The 16,207-nt window shown below is 41.0% G+C and overlaps 1 protein-coding gene across 1 annotated transcript; it reads right to left on the bottom strand.

The window, feature by feature from the left end:
* Positions 1–12,261: 12,261 nt before the first annotated feature.
* On the bottom strand, positions 12,262–15,996 carry LOC142618500 (ferric reduction oxidase 4-like). The gene is made up of 7 exons (XM_075791445.1): positions 15,905–15,996; positions 15,611–15,796; positions 15,181–15,415; positions 14,222–14,549; positions 13,893–14,133; positions 12,861–13,570; positions 12,262–12,452 (listed from the first exon to the last, which is right to left on the bottom strand). Exons 1-7 carry the CDS (start codon positions 15,973–15,975, stop codon positions 12,313–12,315), a joined length of 1,911 nt encoding a protein of 636 aa, XP_075647560.1. The 5' UTR covers positions 15,976–15,996; the 3' UTR covers positions 12,262–12,312.
* Between the last annotated feature and the right edge of the window lie 211 nt (positions 15,997–16,207).

Here is a 16,207-nt window from a genome sequence, read left to right as displayed (position 1 = left end):
TATAGTGCATTGTACACCTAGGGTTTGGGTTAACCAAGATCTCTCAAAACGTCATTTTGATATTGTAGGTGCAAAATTTGTACCCGGACCCAAACGAGTGATGGGCTCAGGCCCAAAGAGCCTTATACAATGAAATTTGTAGAGTATGGGTTTGAAACCTAGGTTAGGGATATTGGAGAGATGATAAACAAGTTAGTATGCCGCAATCTATGCAAATAATAGATAAGTATGACAAAAAACTCTCCTCGGACGTAAGCCGAGGACCACTTGTATAGCCTTTCTTTCTCTAAACAAAAGATTACAATTTTTAGTTTTTCAGCAAAGTCCTCTTTCTTCTTTCCTCTCTCGTCTTCTTATAACCTTCTTCTTCTTCTTCCTTACTTCATCCACGTGTCACACAAATTTTCCTCATAGATACTTGTCCCATCCACCACCTTCTTAAAGTCTTCAAATAATAGCTGGAAGGCTGAATATTACTATTCAGAGGTCATTTCTCCATTAATGCGGCTGAGGAGGTAGATGCAGGGCCTTTAATGCGGTGGTAGCAGCTTTTCCTCAGATATTTCTCACACGTTCCTCCTTCTAATGAGTGCTTGGATCATGCCTTTACCCAACAGATCTTCCAGAATTCTGTCTCTAAACCCTTTAGCACGGCCCATGGCCTTTACTGGGCCCGTCCGAGGAGATCCAAGGAGATACTCCTCATCGGACAACTCCTCTACCCCTTGTAGCGTGGACTGGCCTGTGGGCCTTGAAGACTTTAATTGAACAGACTTATACCAACTAACCAGGCCCAAGGCCCAAACGTGCATTTAAGCATTTTTACCCCCCACAATAGCCCCTCAAAACATCATTTTTCCCTCCATCCGAGAAGAGAAATGGAGTTTTGAACCAACAGCGCACCCTCCACACACTTTGCAAACCGCCACACGTGTAGGGGTCCTTTCATTCCTTCGAAACCACCTCTGACACTTCGAAACCTGGAACACTCGCATTAATGACTGCAAGTTACGTCTTGTTCCCCACGTTCAACGGTGAGATACACATCCAACGGTCTAGGTTCGTTCTAAAAAATTAGGCGGGATAATTCTGATTCGAAACCGCCTCCCACACGCCAAAACGCCTAGGAAATCGTATCTCAATCCATTCTTTCATAAATCAATCAAATCTAAGAGTTAATCACTATCTTTCCTCTCAAGAAGCTCATGAAGAATCGCCTAATTATTTCTCGTAAGTTCTCAACTTCCTTTACTCATTTCTCCTCGGCTTCTGTCCTCGGCCACCAACTAAACCCCTTCCCTTCTCTAAACTTTCATTCTCACTCCCACCAAATGGGTAAATTTAAGTGTTTAGTAGATACCGACGCCGGTATGGAGGGTTTTCGGGTCAAATATCAAATTCTCCAAGATGTAGGCTTAAGATATTGCCCAGTAAAAGCCATAGGTAACGCTAGAAGAGAGGGATACGCAACCATAGGTTATGCCCAGATTAGTGCACACCAAATGTATTTAGAGTCTTAGGTTGTGTCGACGCTTTAAATGAACAAATGGGTCTGAACCTCACATGGCACGACGACGTTTACATGTACGAGTGCCATAAACTTAAAAGCGTAGGATACTACCTTAAATCCAGATCTAGCATTGTTAGGCTCATATCCTGCCTTCCCAAATCCAACAAAGGCATGAAAGACGACTACCTTATCGCCTCGAGAAACTGGTCTGACGGCCCTCACTGCCCAATCGAATGGGGAGACCCAGGTGTGACTCCATAGGAGTTAGATTCCCTAACCTGTGACTTAGTCCCATTAACTTTACCTTTTTTGATTACATTGAATGTTACTACACCTTTCTTTGATATTTGTTGCTGATTTAACCATGCTCGTCTCCTTGGATGTTTTTCACAGATAAACAACATGTACGGCCGCGTCTAAGTCTTTGCAGCGTCGCAGACCTCAATCGCGTTCTTCGCTCTAAAGTCTTTGTTAGCAAAGACCTACAAGTGAGAGTAGCCCACCTGATATTAGGATACGATCCTTTATCAGATGACTTCCAAGAGATTGACAATACGATCACTGCAGGAGACAAATGACACAAAAGGATAGACGTTTCACGACGAGGCTTCCTTTCTGACCACGAACTCCCCGACGACCCATCCATCATCCTATACTCTCGTCCCATCGCAGCAATTCCTCTCTCGGCGCATTCCCAAACAACAGCCATCTGAGAAGAATCTGCGTCCTCGCAACAATCGTTGGACGAAGAGATTGACCAGTTTCGCCTTGAAGAAGCTGAGAGACCTCGAGAGGATCAACTCGTCATCCTCTCGGACGAAGAGCACGTGTCGGCAGAAACTTCTGGCATAAAAGGTTTAATAATAGCACAACCCGACTTTAGCTCCGAAGAAGACGACATGTCCACTCTTAGGAAGCTGATGTCTAAGAGGGGCATGAAAGCCTTTAAAAAGGACACGGGTGAGTCGCAGATCCCTCCCCCTCTGCCACCACCCCTTCCTCCCTCTGATCCTAAGATTCCCATTTCGGAGCCTCAAAAGAAGAGGAAAAATGAGGCTGAGGAGGCAGATATGGAGAGGCAGAAGAAACTAAAGCAGCAACAACAACAGAAAGCTGGCAAAGGTAAGGGACGTGCCTCTTCTGTATAGAGTGGGGAGAACCGTGACCTGGCCGAGGTACGCCGTATACAGGCCAACTGGTCTCCCAAATTGAAGTTGGATGGGGCCCCAATCTCTTGCCAATCCAGCATTAGGACGTTCTAGCAAGGACACGCTTATCACCTGGCTGAGGCTTTGGAACGGCCTCTTCTTCTGCCAAAGGACATGGATGCCCTAGACAAGATGGCTCAACCACATCTTTTTCTCTCTTTCAAAAGGGACCTAGCTTTGGTGAGTATCTTGTATTTACCCCTACCTTACTACTTTCATTACACTTTAGCAGAAAAAAAAATCGTTCACATGTACTTTGAATTTGCTTTAACAATAATGCATTTATTTTAACACTTTAACGCAGGCCATACAAGAAGTCTTTGCTGCAAAAAAGTGGGTGGAGGATTCTCGGAAGAAAGCTACAGCTGAACTTCAGGTTAGATAGGAGACCGAGAAGGTCTTAGGCCAAGCCCTTGCGGAGAACGAGAACCTAACCAAGCAGCTGACCGAGGAGAAGAGGGAGAGAGATGGTGCCAAGGCCAGCCTAAAGACGATGAGAACCCAGGTGGAGGGGCAACGCAAACTTCTGCTCGAATGAGGAGCTTGCTCGAATATATATAATAAAACTCAGACTTGAAGAAGGAGCTTGCTCGAATGAGGTAAGAGGCTTATACCCTCAAGGAAAGCATGGAGGCTGCGAAGAAGGCTGCTTACAAAGAAAGGGTTGAGGCGACAGAAAATCAGCTGACAGAGGAGTTCGCCGAGCTATGCTGGGAGTACTGCCAACAAGTGTGGGTGGAAGCTCTAAATGTGGCAGGGATTCCCACAACCTCCGAGTTGAGGAAGCCTGAGAACATTTGGCTTCCTCAAGACATCTAAGTACTCGAGGAGCTTCCTCCTGTCGCACCTACCCCCGAGACAGCGCCTTCAACACATCCATCCATGATTCCACTGCCCATTCCAACTCCTAAAGAACCTGCTGGTTCTGACGAAGAGAAGGAACAAGGCGACGAAGCCGAGAAGCCTCCGAACAAGAATGCCGAGCCCAATGCTCCTCCACCAGAGGCTAAAGACAAAGGGAAACAAGTCCAGACCTCATTTGAAGCAGAGCTAAAACAAACAGAGGAGGACAGCAAAGCAAAAGGGGCTGCGAGCACATCCAAGCAGGATCCCCCCACCAAGGTGTAGGACCTAGGCTAGTTAGGACCCCTTCCCCTTTTCTTATGTAATAATTTTTGTATTAGGGCTTTCATTTCTAGTGTATATTTTGACAAAAATTAATGAGAAATTTGAAAGGTTTGATCTTCAAATGACTTCCAACCTTCAATACAAAAATACTAATTCGCTTCTCTTTAGCGCAAAATTACATGAATGGAACAATTAACTCCACCTCCTAATACATAGTAAGGTCTTTACAACATTTCCATTAGCAGTAACTTCAAATAACAGTACATACACTTAGCGTATATATGTAAATTATGCCTCAAAACCATAATACATGTAATACATCAATACACAATCTAAAACTGAACTTAGCATTTAGTTTGGAGCATAAAGCAATCCATCAAACTTACTGTGGCTCATCAACACTCATGAGGCACGATTTCTGCTAATTTCCCCGAAGTAGAGGGTCCGAGGACTTGACGTAACTAAGGTTCTGTTTAACAGTCAATAGGATGTCAATTTCCACGAGGTATGTGGTCCGAGGACCATACATGACCAAGTTTCTGTTTGATATTTAAAAATAGTAAATTGAAACGTTAATTTCCCCAAAGTAGAAGGTCCGAGGACCTGACATAACTAAGGTTCTGTTTAACAATCAATAAGATACCAATTTCCACGATGTATGTGGTCCAAGGACCATACATGACTAAGTTTCTGTTTGACATTTATGAATAGTGAATTGAAATGTTAATTTCTCCAAAGTAGAAGGTCCGAGGATTCAACATAACTAAGGTTCTGTTTAACAATCAATAAGATACCAATTTCCACGAGGTATGTGGTCCAAGAACCATACATGACCAAGTTTCTATTTGATATTTATGAATAGCGAATTGAAATGTTAATTTTCCCAAAGTAGAAGGTCTGAGGACCCGACATAACTAAGGTTCTGTTTAACAATCAATAAGATACCAATTTCCACGATGTATGTGGTCCAAGGACCATACATGACCAAGTTTCTGTTTGATATTTATGAATAACGAATTGAAATGTTAATTTCTTCAAAGTAGAAGGTCCGAGGACCCGACATAACTAAGGTTCTGTTTAACAATCAATAAGATACCAATTTCCACGAGGTATTTGGTCCAAGGATCATACATGACCAAGTTTCTGTTTGATATTTATGAATAGCGAATTGAAATTTTAATTTCTCCAAAATAGAAGATCCGAGGACCCAACATAACTAAGGTTCTGTTTAACAATCAATAAGATACCAATTTACACGAGGTATGTGGTCCAAGGACCATACATGACCAAGTTTCTGTTTGCTATTTATGAATAGCGAATTGAAATGTTAATTTCCCTAAAGTAGAAGATCCAAGGACCCGACATAACTAAGGTTCTGTTTAACAATCAATAAGATACCAATTTCCACGAGGTATGTGGTCCAAGGACCATACATGACCAAGTTTCTGCTTGATATTTATGAATAGTGAATTGAAATGTTAATTTCCCCAAAGTAGAAGGTCTGAGGACCCAACATAACTAAGGTTCTATTTAACAATCAATAAGATACCAATTTTCTCGAGGTATGTGGTCCAAGGACCATACATGACCAAGTTTCTGTTTAATATTTATGAATAGCGAATTGAAATCTTAATTTCCCCAAAGTAGAAGGTCCGAGGACCCAACATAACTAAGGTTCTATTTAACAATCAATAAGATACCAATTTCCACGAGGTATGTGGTCTAAGGACCATACATGACCAAGTTTCTGTTTGATATTTAGAAATAAGTAAATCGAACTGCATAATGATAATTTGAACAACGAACGACAAAAGTGTTTTTTTATTAATAATAATACATTCGTAGGTTATTTACATTCCAAGGGTGTTGTACAATTTTTTCATCTAGATCAGCTAAGCGATAAGACCCTATGCCCACTACAGAGATGATCTAGTATGGTCCTTCCCAATTTGGTGCTAGCTTTCCCCACACTGGATTTTCAGAAGTACCCATGACTTTCCTCAACACCAAATCCCTAAGCGCTAGTGGCCTTAGCTTCACATGAGCATTATATCCTTGTTTGAGCTTCTGTTGATAATAAGCCATTTGGACCATGACGGCCTCTCGCCGTTCCTCAACCAGATCCAGGCTTCTTTCCAGGAGGCCATCGTTATTTTTCGGGCTGAAAGAACTCGTCCTTAATGTAGGAAACCCAGATTCCAAAGGTATCACCGCCTCGGCCCCGTAAGTCATGGAGAAGGATGTTTCTCTAGTGGATCTTCGCGATGTAGTCCGATATGTCCACAAAACGTGTGGCAATTCCTCTGCCCATCTACCCTTTGCGTCATCCAGCCTCTTCTTAAGTCCACTGACTATAACTTTGTTAATGGCCTCGGCCTGTCCATTTCCCTGAGGATAAGCTAGAGTGGAGTATCTATTTGTGATGCCCAAGTCATTACAATATTTCCTGAAAGCTTTACTATCAAATTACACGCCATTATCTGAAATAAGTGTGTGAGGTACCCCGAATCTAGTGATAATGTTCTTCCAGATGAATTTCTTGGAGTCCACATCCCTAATATTTAATAAAGGCTCAGTTTTGACCCACTTGGTGAAATAATCAGTTCCCACAAGTAGCTAGCTTTTGTTTCCCACAGCCCTCGAAAAAGGCCTAACTATATCCAGTCTCCATTAAGCGAATGACCAAGGACTAGACAAAGGATTAAGGACACCACCGGGCTGATGAATATTGGGAGCAAACATTTGGCATTGGTCACATTTTCTTCCGTAGTCCTGAGCTTTTCTCTACATATTGGGCCACCAATATCCCTGAGTCAGAGCTCTATGGGCTAAGGATCTCCCCTTAGTATGGCTTCCACAAATTCCCTCGTGCAATTCTTCCAAAAGTGCCTCCGTCGCTTCAGGATGTACACATAGCAGGTATGGTCCGGAAAAGGAGCGTTTATACAACTTCTGATCCTTGGACAACCAGAATCGAGGTGCCTTTCGACAAATTTTATCTGCTTCAAACTTCTCCTCAGGCAGAACATCGCTTTTTAGAAAAGAAACCACGGGGTCGATCCAGCTAGGTCCAGGCCTTATCAGATGGATATGGACGACACTTGTGGTGGTTAAAGTCGATTTCAACAAGTCTTCGACGAGGATAATTCTAGGCAAACACTGAGCCGAAGACGTCGTCAAAGTGGCCAACAAGTCTGCATGCGTGTTTCCACTTCTAGAAACATGCGAAAGGATGAAAGAATCAAACTTGGATTGTAAACATTTGACTTGGGTCAGGTACTCTTGCATTCTTGGATCCCTAGCCTCCATGGTCCCCGTCACTTGGCCTACAACTAATTAAGAATCCGAGGACATATAAACTGCCTTTCCCCTAATTTTTCGTACCATATCCATACCGACTAAGACAGCTTCGTACTCAGCCTCATTATTAGTGGCCGAGAACGCTAATCTCAATGATTTCTCAAAGGTAATTCCTTCAGGGGATACCAAAACAACTCCAACGCCTGATCCCCTCTGGTTTGCTGTCCCCATCAACATACGCTTTCCAAATCGGAGGCCCTTTGCATGTGATCATGCCAACTGATTTTTCATTCGTGTGTGATTCCTTTGCAGTTTCTTCTAATGATGGTTCGACGAATTCTGCCACCAAATCAACAAGAACCTGGCCCTTCACCAAGATGCACGGCATATATTTGATATCAAAAGCTCCCAGAATAGTTCCCCACTTGGCTACCCTCCCCGAGTAGTCAGCACTTCGCAATACTGACTTGAGAGGTAGTTGAGTCAAAACCACAACGGTGTAGAATTGGAAGTAGTGAGGAAGCTTTCGTGTAGCATGGACAACGGCCAGAATTACCTTCTCCAAAGGCAAATAACGCACCTCAGCTTCATTCAAAGATTTTCTAACATAATAAACGGGTCTTTGCACTCCACCGTCGTCCCTTATCAGAACCAAGTTGACTGCATGGATAGCTACAGCCAGGTATGCAAACAAGATTTCATCGACCTCCAGCCGAGACATGATGGGTGGCCGGGTAAGATATTCCTTAAGTTTCTGAAAAGCTAAAGCGCACTCCTCGGACCAATGGAATCCTTTCCACTAATTTAACAATTGGAAAAAAGGTCTACACCTATCAGCGGACTGAGAGATAAATCTGCTAAGAGCAGCAGTCATCCCGGTCAATTTCTGAACTTCCTTCGGATTCCGATGTGGTTGCAAGCCCTGAATGGCTCTGACCTGTGCTGGATTTACCTCTATTCCTCTATGAGTCACCATGTAGCCTAGGAACTTTCCGGAGCCCACCCCAAAAGAACACTTTGAGGAGTTAAGGGGCAGCTTGTATTTTCTAAGTGTTTGAAAGGTATCGTCCAAATCTTTCACATGCATAGGTACTGTCTTACTCTTCACTACCATATCATCCACATATACCTCAATGGTCTTCCCAAGCTACGATTCGAACATCCTGGTCATCATCCTTTGGTAAGTAGCCCCTGTATTTTTCAAACTGAATGGCATCACTTTATAGTGATAATTCCCCGTAAGAGTAATGAAGGCAGTCTTCTCTTGATCACACAATGCCAAGGGTATTTTGTGATAATCTTGGAAGGCATCTAAAAAACTCATCCGAGGATGCCCAACCGTCACATCCACTAGTTGATCGATGCGAGGCATCAGGAACGAGTCTTTTGGGCAGGCTTTGTTCAGGTCTGTGAAATCCACACATACTCTCCACTTTCTGCTCTTCTTTTTTACTACGACAATGTGCGCCAACCATTCTGGGTAGAAGACTTCTTTAATAGCCCCAACCCTTTTGAGCTTGAGCACCTCTTCTTTGACGGCCTCGGCATGTTTTTTCGAAGAACGCCGAGGTGGTTGCCTCCTGAGAATAACGGCAGGGTTGACATTCAAATGATGGCAAATGAAATTTGGGTCAACCCCCGAAGCCTCATAGGGATCCCATGCAAAAACATCGATATTATTTTTCAAAAACATCACCAATTCCATCTTCTCTTGGTGTGGTAGCCGTATCCCAACTTGGAAGAACCTTTCGAGGTTATCATTTATGAGAAATCTTTCTAAATCTTCACACGTGGCCTCCTCTGCTGTCACCGCACCGGCATCCAGAGTTTTTAATTGCTATAAGTCTTCCACAGCCGAGGTCAAGGATTCTGATTTGGCTTGATGCAGCACTGCGGCCGATATACATTGCCTTACTACTGATTAGCTACCAAGAATTTCTTCAATCAATCCACCTGAGGGAAATTTCACTTTAACATGTAAAGTCGAGGAGACAGCACCCAAAGCATGCAACCAAGGCCTGGCGACGATGGCCGTGTATGGAGAATATGCATCAACCACAATGAAATCTACATCAACCGTTTCCGAGCCCGACTGTACGGGCAATCGAATTTTTCCCTTTGGTATGACAGTCTTCTCTTCAAAGCTTATCAACAGCGAATCATAGGGAGTGAGATCCTCCAGTTCTAACTTAAGCCCCTTAAATAAGTCAAGGTACATAATATCCGCACCGTTGCCCTGATCGACCATCACCCTCCTGACGTCATAATTCCCTATCCTCAATGTGACCACCAGGGCATCGTCATGTGGTTGAATAGTCTCAACCTTATCCTCATCAGAGAATCCCAAAATAGGCGTACTCCCTTTGATCCTCTTCGGCCTCGAGCCAGACTCCTCGGCCTGGGAATGTGATACCGCCATCACCCTTGTAGGACAGGAACCAGTCCTGCCAGGTGCAGCGAAGATGACATTAATCGTTCCCAAGGGTGGCTGAGATAAGTTGTTCTGATGATTATTTGAACCCGAATGATTTCCTTGTCCGTTGGGTTGATATAGGTGCTGCTTCAATTTTTCCCCGCTAACAAGCTGCTCTAAATGGTTCCAAAGGGTCCGACAATTCTCAGTAGTATGACCCACATCCTGATGATACTGGCAAAAGAGGTCCTGATTCTGTTTCGTAGGGTCCCCTGCCATCTTACTGGGCCACTTAAAGTAGGGTTCCTTACGGACTTTCTCCAGCAATTGGTGCACTGGTTCTCGAAATACGGTATTAACTACTTGAGGAGTGGCTGAACCAGATTGCCTAGAGAAATCTCTCCTCGGCTTATTGTTATGGTACCTGTCCGACCTAAAATCATTTCTCTCTTGAGGGATAACCTTCGCCTTACCTTTACCTTGTTGTTGATCTTCCTCAACCCTTTTGTACTCGTCGATACGATCCATGAGGTGATGTATACTCCGCACGGGCTTTTTGGTAAGAGATTTCCTTAAATCGTGATCAGTTGGGAGGCCCACTTTGAAAGTGTTAATCGTCACTTCGTCAAAATCACCGTCGATTTCATTAAACATTTCTCAGTATCTGTCAGAATATGCTTTCAAAGTCTCACCCTCCCTCATGGCCATGGATAACAATGAGTCCAAAGGCCGAGGGACTCTACTGCATGTAATGAATTGAGATGCGAATGCCCTGGTGAGTTCCATGAAAGAATCGACAGACCCCGGCTTTAGTCCATTAAACCATCTCATAGCAACAGGTCCCAAGCTAGAAGGAAAGACTTTGCACATCAAGGTTTCGTTCTAAGAATGTACCGCCATCCTCTGATTAAAATGGCTTACATGTTCGACTAGGTCTGTCCTGCCATTATAGATGGTGAAGGTGGGCTGAGTGAACCACCGTGGGAGCCTTCCCTTCTCGATTCTGCGTGAGAAGGGTGACTTAGAGAGTTGGTGCAACGCTCGGCTCATAGCATCGTTTCCTAAGCCCCTAGAGGGAAACTTCTTATGCTTACGACTTGGAAGCTCATCCTCCTCGTAAGAGAAGGTTTCGCTAGGGGGAGTCCTGGACCTTGGACTGTAACTGCTTCCCCGAGACCCCCCAGAGGAAGGATGGGACGGAGATGAAGCCCGCCTTCATCTGACACGGCGTAGCTTTTTCTTAAGATGGTCAATCTCCTTCTGCATGGCCTTGGCATCATCCTCATGGGTGGCCCTGCTTCCCCCACGTGAATGGCTTGCATCAGGGTGTACTGTATGCACACTTCCCTCTCGATCCCTCCGACGCTCAAGACGCTCAAAATGATCTTCGCACTGGGACCCCTGAGACTTTACATGATGCGAACCTAAGCCTGCCATGATGTTCCAATTCCTTCAACACTAGATTTCCCACAGACGGCGCCAATTGTAGGTGCACAATTTGTACCCAGACCCAAACGAGTGATGGGCTCAGGCCCAAAGAGCCTTATACAATGAAATTTGTAGAGTATAAGTTTGAAACCTAGGTTAGGGATATTAGAGAACTGATAAACAAGCTAATATGCCGCAATCTATGCAAATAATAGATAAATATGACAAAAAGCTCTCCTCGGACGTAAGCCGATGACCACTTGTATAGCCTTTCTTTCTCTAAACAAAAAATTACAATTTTTAGTTTTTCAGCAAAGTCCCCTTTCTTCTTTCCTCTCTTGTCTTCTTATAACATTCTTCTTCTTCTTTGCTTCATCCACGTGTCACACAGATTTTCCCCATAGATACTTGTCACATCCACCACCTTCTTAAAGTCTTCAAATAATAGCTGGAAGGCTGAATATTACTGTTCAGAGGTCATTTCTCCATTAATGCGGCCAGGGAGGTAGATGCAGGGCCTTTAATGCGGTGGTCACAGCTTTTTCCTTAGATATTTCTCACACGTATCAAATTGAAGTTTTCTAAACATCCAGTGCTTCTGTTGAAGTTGTTGCATCTAATCATACAAGCTGCTAGAAAGAACCATAAAGAGGGTTATTATAGTTGCGAGCTGGTCTTCGCGTTTGAAAAAGTCCACAAATAGTAGAAATTTATGTAAAATTTTCATGTAACTACTAAAGATCTTTCTATTCATGGCCGGAGTTTCAGCTTTGAATTTTTTAAATAAAAAAAATTATTATTATTCATGTGAAAAAACCCTAATAAATAAATAAAATATAATAAACATGCTCTCTCTATTTTTTTTTTTTTTTTCTTTTGGTCTCACTCCAAGCCCACCACAGCACATAAATATAAGCAAAGGTGTGAAAAAAAAAATTTGTGAAGAAGTTGGTGCCCCAAAATTTTTCCCTATTAAGTATTATCTCATTATCCATCAAATAGGGTGAACAAATATTTACAAATGTCACACATTAATTTCTTTAACTACACCACCACACATCTTTGGTGCAATGATCATTCCACAAGTATAAGTGTTTGAAGAGTGTGAAGAAGTAAAGGTCAGAGTTCAAATCTTCAGAAGAGAGCTTCACATACATATACACTTACAGTAAGCTAAAATAGAATTTTTATCTTGTAAAAAAAAAAATTTTAAAAAAAAAAAAAAAAAAACTTTAGCTACGGCGTTAAAGATTCCAAAATCGCATCCCCTATACTAAAAGTGAACTTTCTGCAATGCTATCAGACATAATGACCTTCCGAATGCATCACCAATCAAAGCTGATGGACTCGAAGTGCAAACTATTATTTGCCAACCCTGAACAAATTTTGGCAACCTCATGTCGCATAATCCTTGGGCCACAAACCAAGACTCCGATATCTGATCCTTCGCACTCAGGCAGAATTTCTACAATGGCACGAAACATATTAATCATAGGAAAATGCTAACGTCACTATCAACTTACTATAGATATGATAATAAATATGCATGCATAATTTGAGTCACTTCAATATATAACATAAATAGGTAAGGGAAAAAGCTGTTACAAATATATATATTTTTTAAAAAAAAACAATTAAAATCTAGCTTCAAGTTATAATTTTAGTTAATTTTATGCGTGTGTAAATGGGTAAGTAACATAGCGTGTAATAAACACTGTTTAATAAATGAATAATTGGATTATGCACTTTTTGGTTATTGGTGACATAAATTTATAAATCATATGTATTAAAATGTGTATTATATCTAGCATCACTCTTATTCAAAAGGTTGTGCATTTACTATCATATTTTAAGTGTGGTGGTGGTAACTTACTCTTAAGATCGGGCCTTGCACCAAAATGCACCTTGGTGGCTTGAGCAAGGGACTGATGGGGAAGGCTTTCAAGCTCCCTATCCGCAACATAAAATTGAGACCCTGATGAAGTTGGTGATGTTGGAACTTGCAGGTATAGGACACCCTCCAATTCCTTGGCATTTTGTTTCTTGCACCAAAGAAAGATTGCACTAGAAGCTATAAAAATGCAGGTACAAACCAAAAATATGTTCCAAAGAGCTGTCAAGGTGAAATGGTAAGTCTCATTGTTTTTTTGTTCAATAGCGAGAATGTAGTAATGATTGACCATGCCCAAAATGAGAAGGAACATGACAAATGATGAAGAGATAATTGCACCAAGCCATAACCAGTTGTTTGTGCCTAAAGCTGCAGAAATAGGTGAGTCAGATGGGTGTGACTTGAACCAAATGGTTTGGATGTGCTTTTGGGAATCTGTAAGAGATTGCTCATTCTCTCTGGTCACATAGGCTTCTATTTTCAATTTTATTTTGGAAATCTCTGTGTGTGAGACAGAATTGGGAGGTAAGAGATCTAGCATGGTGAGATCTGCAAATTTCTTGAATGCACAAATTAGGAGAACTGGCGGAACATCTAATTCTTCAGTTTGGCTTTGGAAAATGATCTCACGAATTATGGAGATAAAAGGAGTAATGCCACTACCTCCACTCACCAATACCAATGACTCATGCCTAGCACCAAACAAATATCAGTTAGAGATTAAATGAGAAAGCAATTCGAAATCATAAACATAATGAATTTTTACAACATAACCTTTACAAACTGAGGTATCATTAATTATAAAAAATAAAATAATTTTTATATTAAATTTTTATATTTTAAAAATTCACCAATCATATTCATTGTCATAAAAATTAGTAAAATTTATAATAGGTTTAGCATTTTCTAGAAGTAAAACTCTTTGTAGCACTACAGTAGATAGCCTGAAGTCTTTTGCCACAAAAAAAAAAAAAAAAGCAGCTAGCTAGGGAAGTCTTTCATAGTTAAACTGACCTCAAAAAATGAGACGAAGTAGGACCATAAGGTCCTTCAACAGAAACATTGAGATGATCCACGGAAAAAGAAGAAAGTTCTTGGTAAAGCATATGAGACCAACTTCCTTCGCGTTTGATGATAATGCTAAGAATATCTGACTCAATATTACAATTAGAAGTAATTGTAATAGGGTGCCACTGAAGCTTGGAAATGCTAGGCACGTTTACAAACAATATGCTTGTGGGATTATAAATCAACCCTGAGAGGCAAAATTGCAAATTAAATGTGGAAAAGTTGTTTCTGAATAAAGTTTGCTATTTAAGCAAATCATGATTGTTGTTTTATACATGGGCTCTTGGAGAAGTTCAGTTCAACAGTGTCACAAGGTAGAATGCGTGCCGAGACTAATCTAGCCCTTCGTCTGGACTGTAGGAATCTCAAGTACCGATCCACAAGGAAGAGGTATATCCCAGGCAAAATCATGCAGGAGTAGGCAGCGCCAACGTGCAGTATGTAGAAGAGGATATATAGTGCATAGAGATGGTGGGTATAGAAGAAAACCTCAAACATCTTTCGCCTTATGGGAGTAGAGCTTGTCGCCCACATTGCCATTGCAAATACAAGTGCTATATCACCAGCTAGATTTGGCACCCCATCACTCCTCCATTCAAAAACCTGTATTATTGTCGACACCCCATACTTAAATTCATAACAAGAGTAATCACACATGTATGCATACTCAGAGTGTCACTTCATTTAAAATGAGACACCAAATATACTCTTAGATTTTGAATATTTCATTTGAATAATAAAATAAATACATTTTAAAATTGCATTTACGTACTATTCACATGAAAAGATTTTAGTAGTTAGATTCACCTCAAGTACAACTCAAGTGAATTTTGATATTTTGGTTACTATAACCTCATAAATGATTGAATTGTAAAATTTTTAAAATTAAACTGTGAACATATACATACACTTGAATTTTAAAGTTTAACTTGAAAACAAAAAAAAATTAAATTTCGGAGTTTATTACTTATATATCACAAATTAATTTCATGGAGAAGAACAAATCATTATATTTAATGCTTTTAGATTTTTTTTTTTTTTAATTTCTACAAGTTATTATGTTCTTTATGTCAGACAAGGAGGACAACATAACTCTCTTCCAAACACAAAGAGGCAATGAATTCTAATTGCACAATAGATAAGGAGATCTCATGTGTATTGTCTTATAAATAAATAAATACAATCAAAAACATGCCACAATAAAGATTAAATGCTTTAATAGTGACTTAATTACCTCAGACATTTGGTTAGTCACGGCCCGATACAAAATGCAACCTATAGTATGAGCAGCAAATAAAATCATTGAAAGATGACCAAGCCAAGTATGGTACATGATGCTAGACTCCGATGTGAGCCCAACAAGAGGCAAAATTGAAGACCCTCGACTTACAGGAAAGAAGAGAAATGCCCAGCATATGTTTCCTACATACGCGAGCCTCATTGCCACACTTCTAATTTTTGCTTGCCACCTGCCGGGCAATCATAATAGACTTATTATCTTAAAATGTTGGCTTAAGGCAGATTAATATAAACAATGGTAGTTGTTCTCTCACGCTTATTGATGTACACTACATACACGCAATGTACAAACGATATCTGCATTTAAAATGTAAAATGGCGATGTGTACAAAGAATGTACATTAAGAAGAGTGAAGCTGACATACACTTTCTCGTCTGCTTTCTGCATATCGAGGTGAATGAAGCTGACATGTAAGTAATTGGATAGGGACCAGATTAAGAGTGCAATGAACATGGCTGCAAAGGCAAGATCTGTTGCTGTAACAATTCCCAGAGGAGCCATCACAAGCAGTGGACGTCTCCAAAAGGCCAAACGACGGCCATTTACAACGCTGCAATAATATGCCAGTACTTGTGTTACTCCATATGAGTTATATGAATAGAAAAACATTCATATTTTGCTTAAGAAATTGGAAATTTAAATATATAAAAAATGTAACCTTTTGGAGTTAAAATTCTTTGATTTCTGCTGAATATGGAGATAAACACAGCTCAAAGCTGCTATGAACATTATGGGAAAAGTAAAAAGCAGTAGAATTGGCCCTGTACAATGATGCAAAGTTCAACAAAGTTCTAACAGAAATAAATAAATAAGGAAACAAACCAGAGAAATAAAGGCAACCTTGATCTCTAAAATATGTTGAATTGAGCTTGGTTTTTAGCTTGTCATTCCATGAGTTTTCGTACATCTTTGTTGGTAATAAAACCCAAATTATGAGCCACCCAAGAAACACCACAAAGAA

This window comes from Castanea sativa, chromosome 12 (assembly GCF_040712315.1).
Source record: "Castanea sativa cultivar Marrone di Chiusa Pesio chromosome 12, ASM4071231v1".
Classification (NCBI taxonomy): Eukaryota; Viridiplantae; Streptophyta; class Magnoliopsida; order Fagales; family Fagaceae; genus Castanea; species Castanea sativa.
This window is presented reverse-complemented; position numbering and strand designations above follow the sequence as displayed.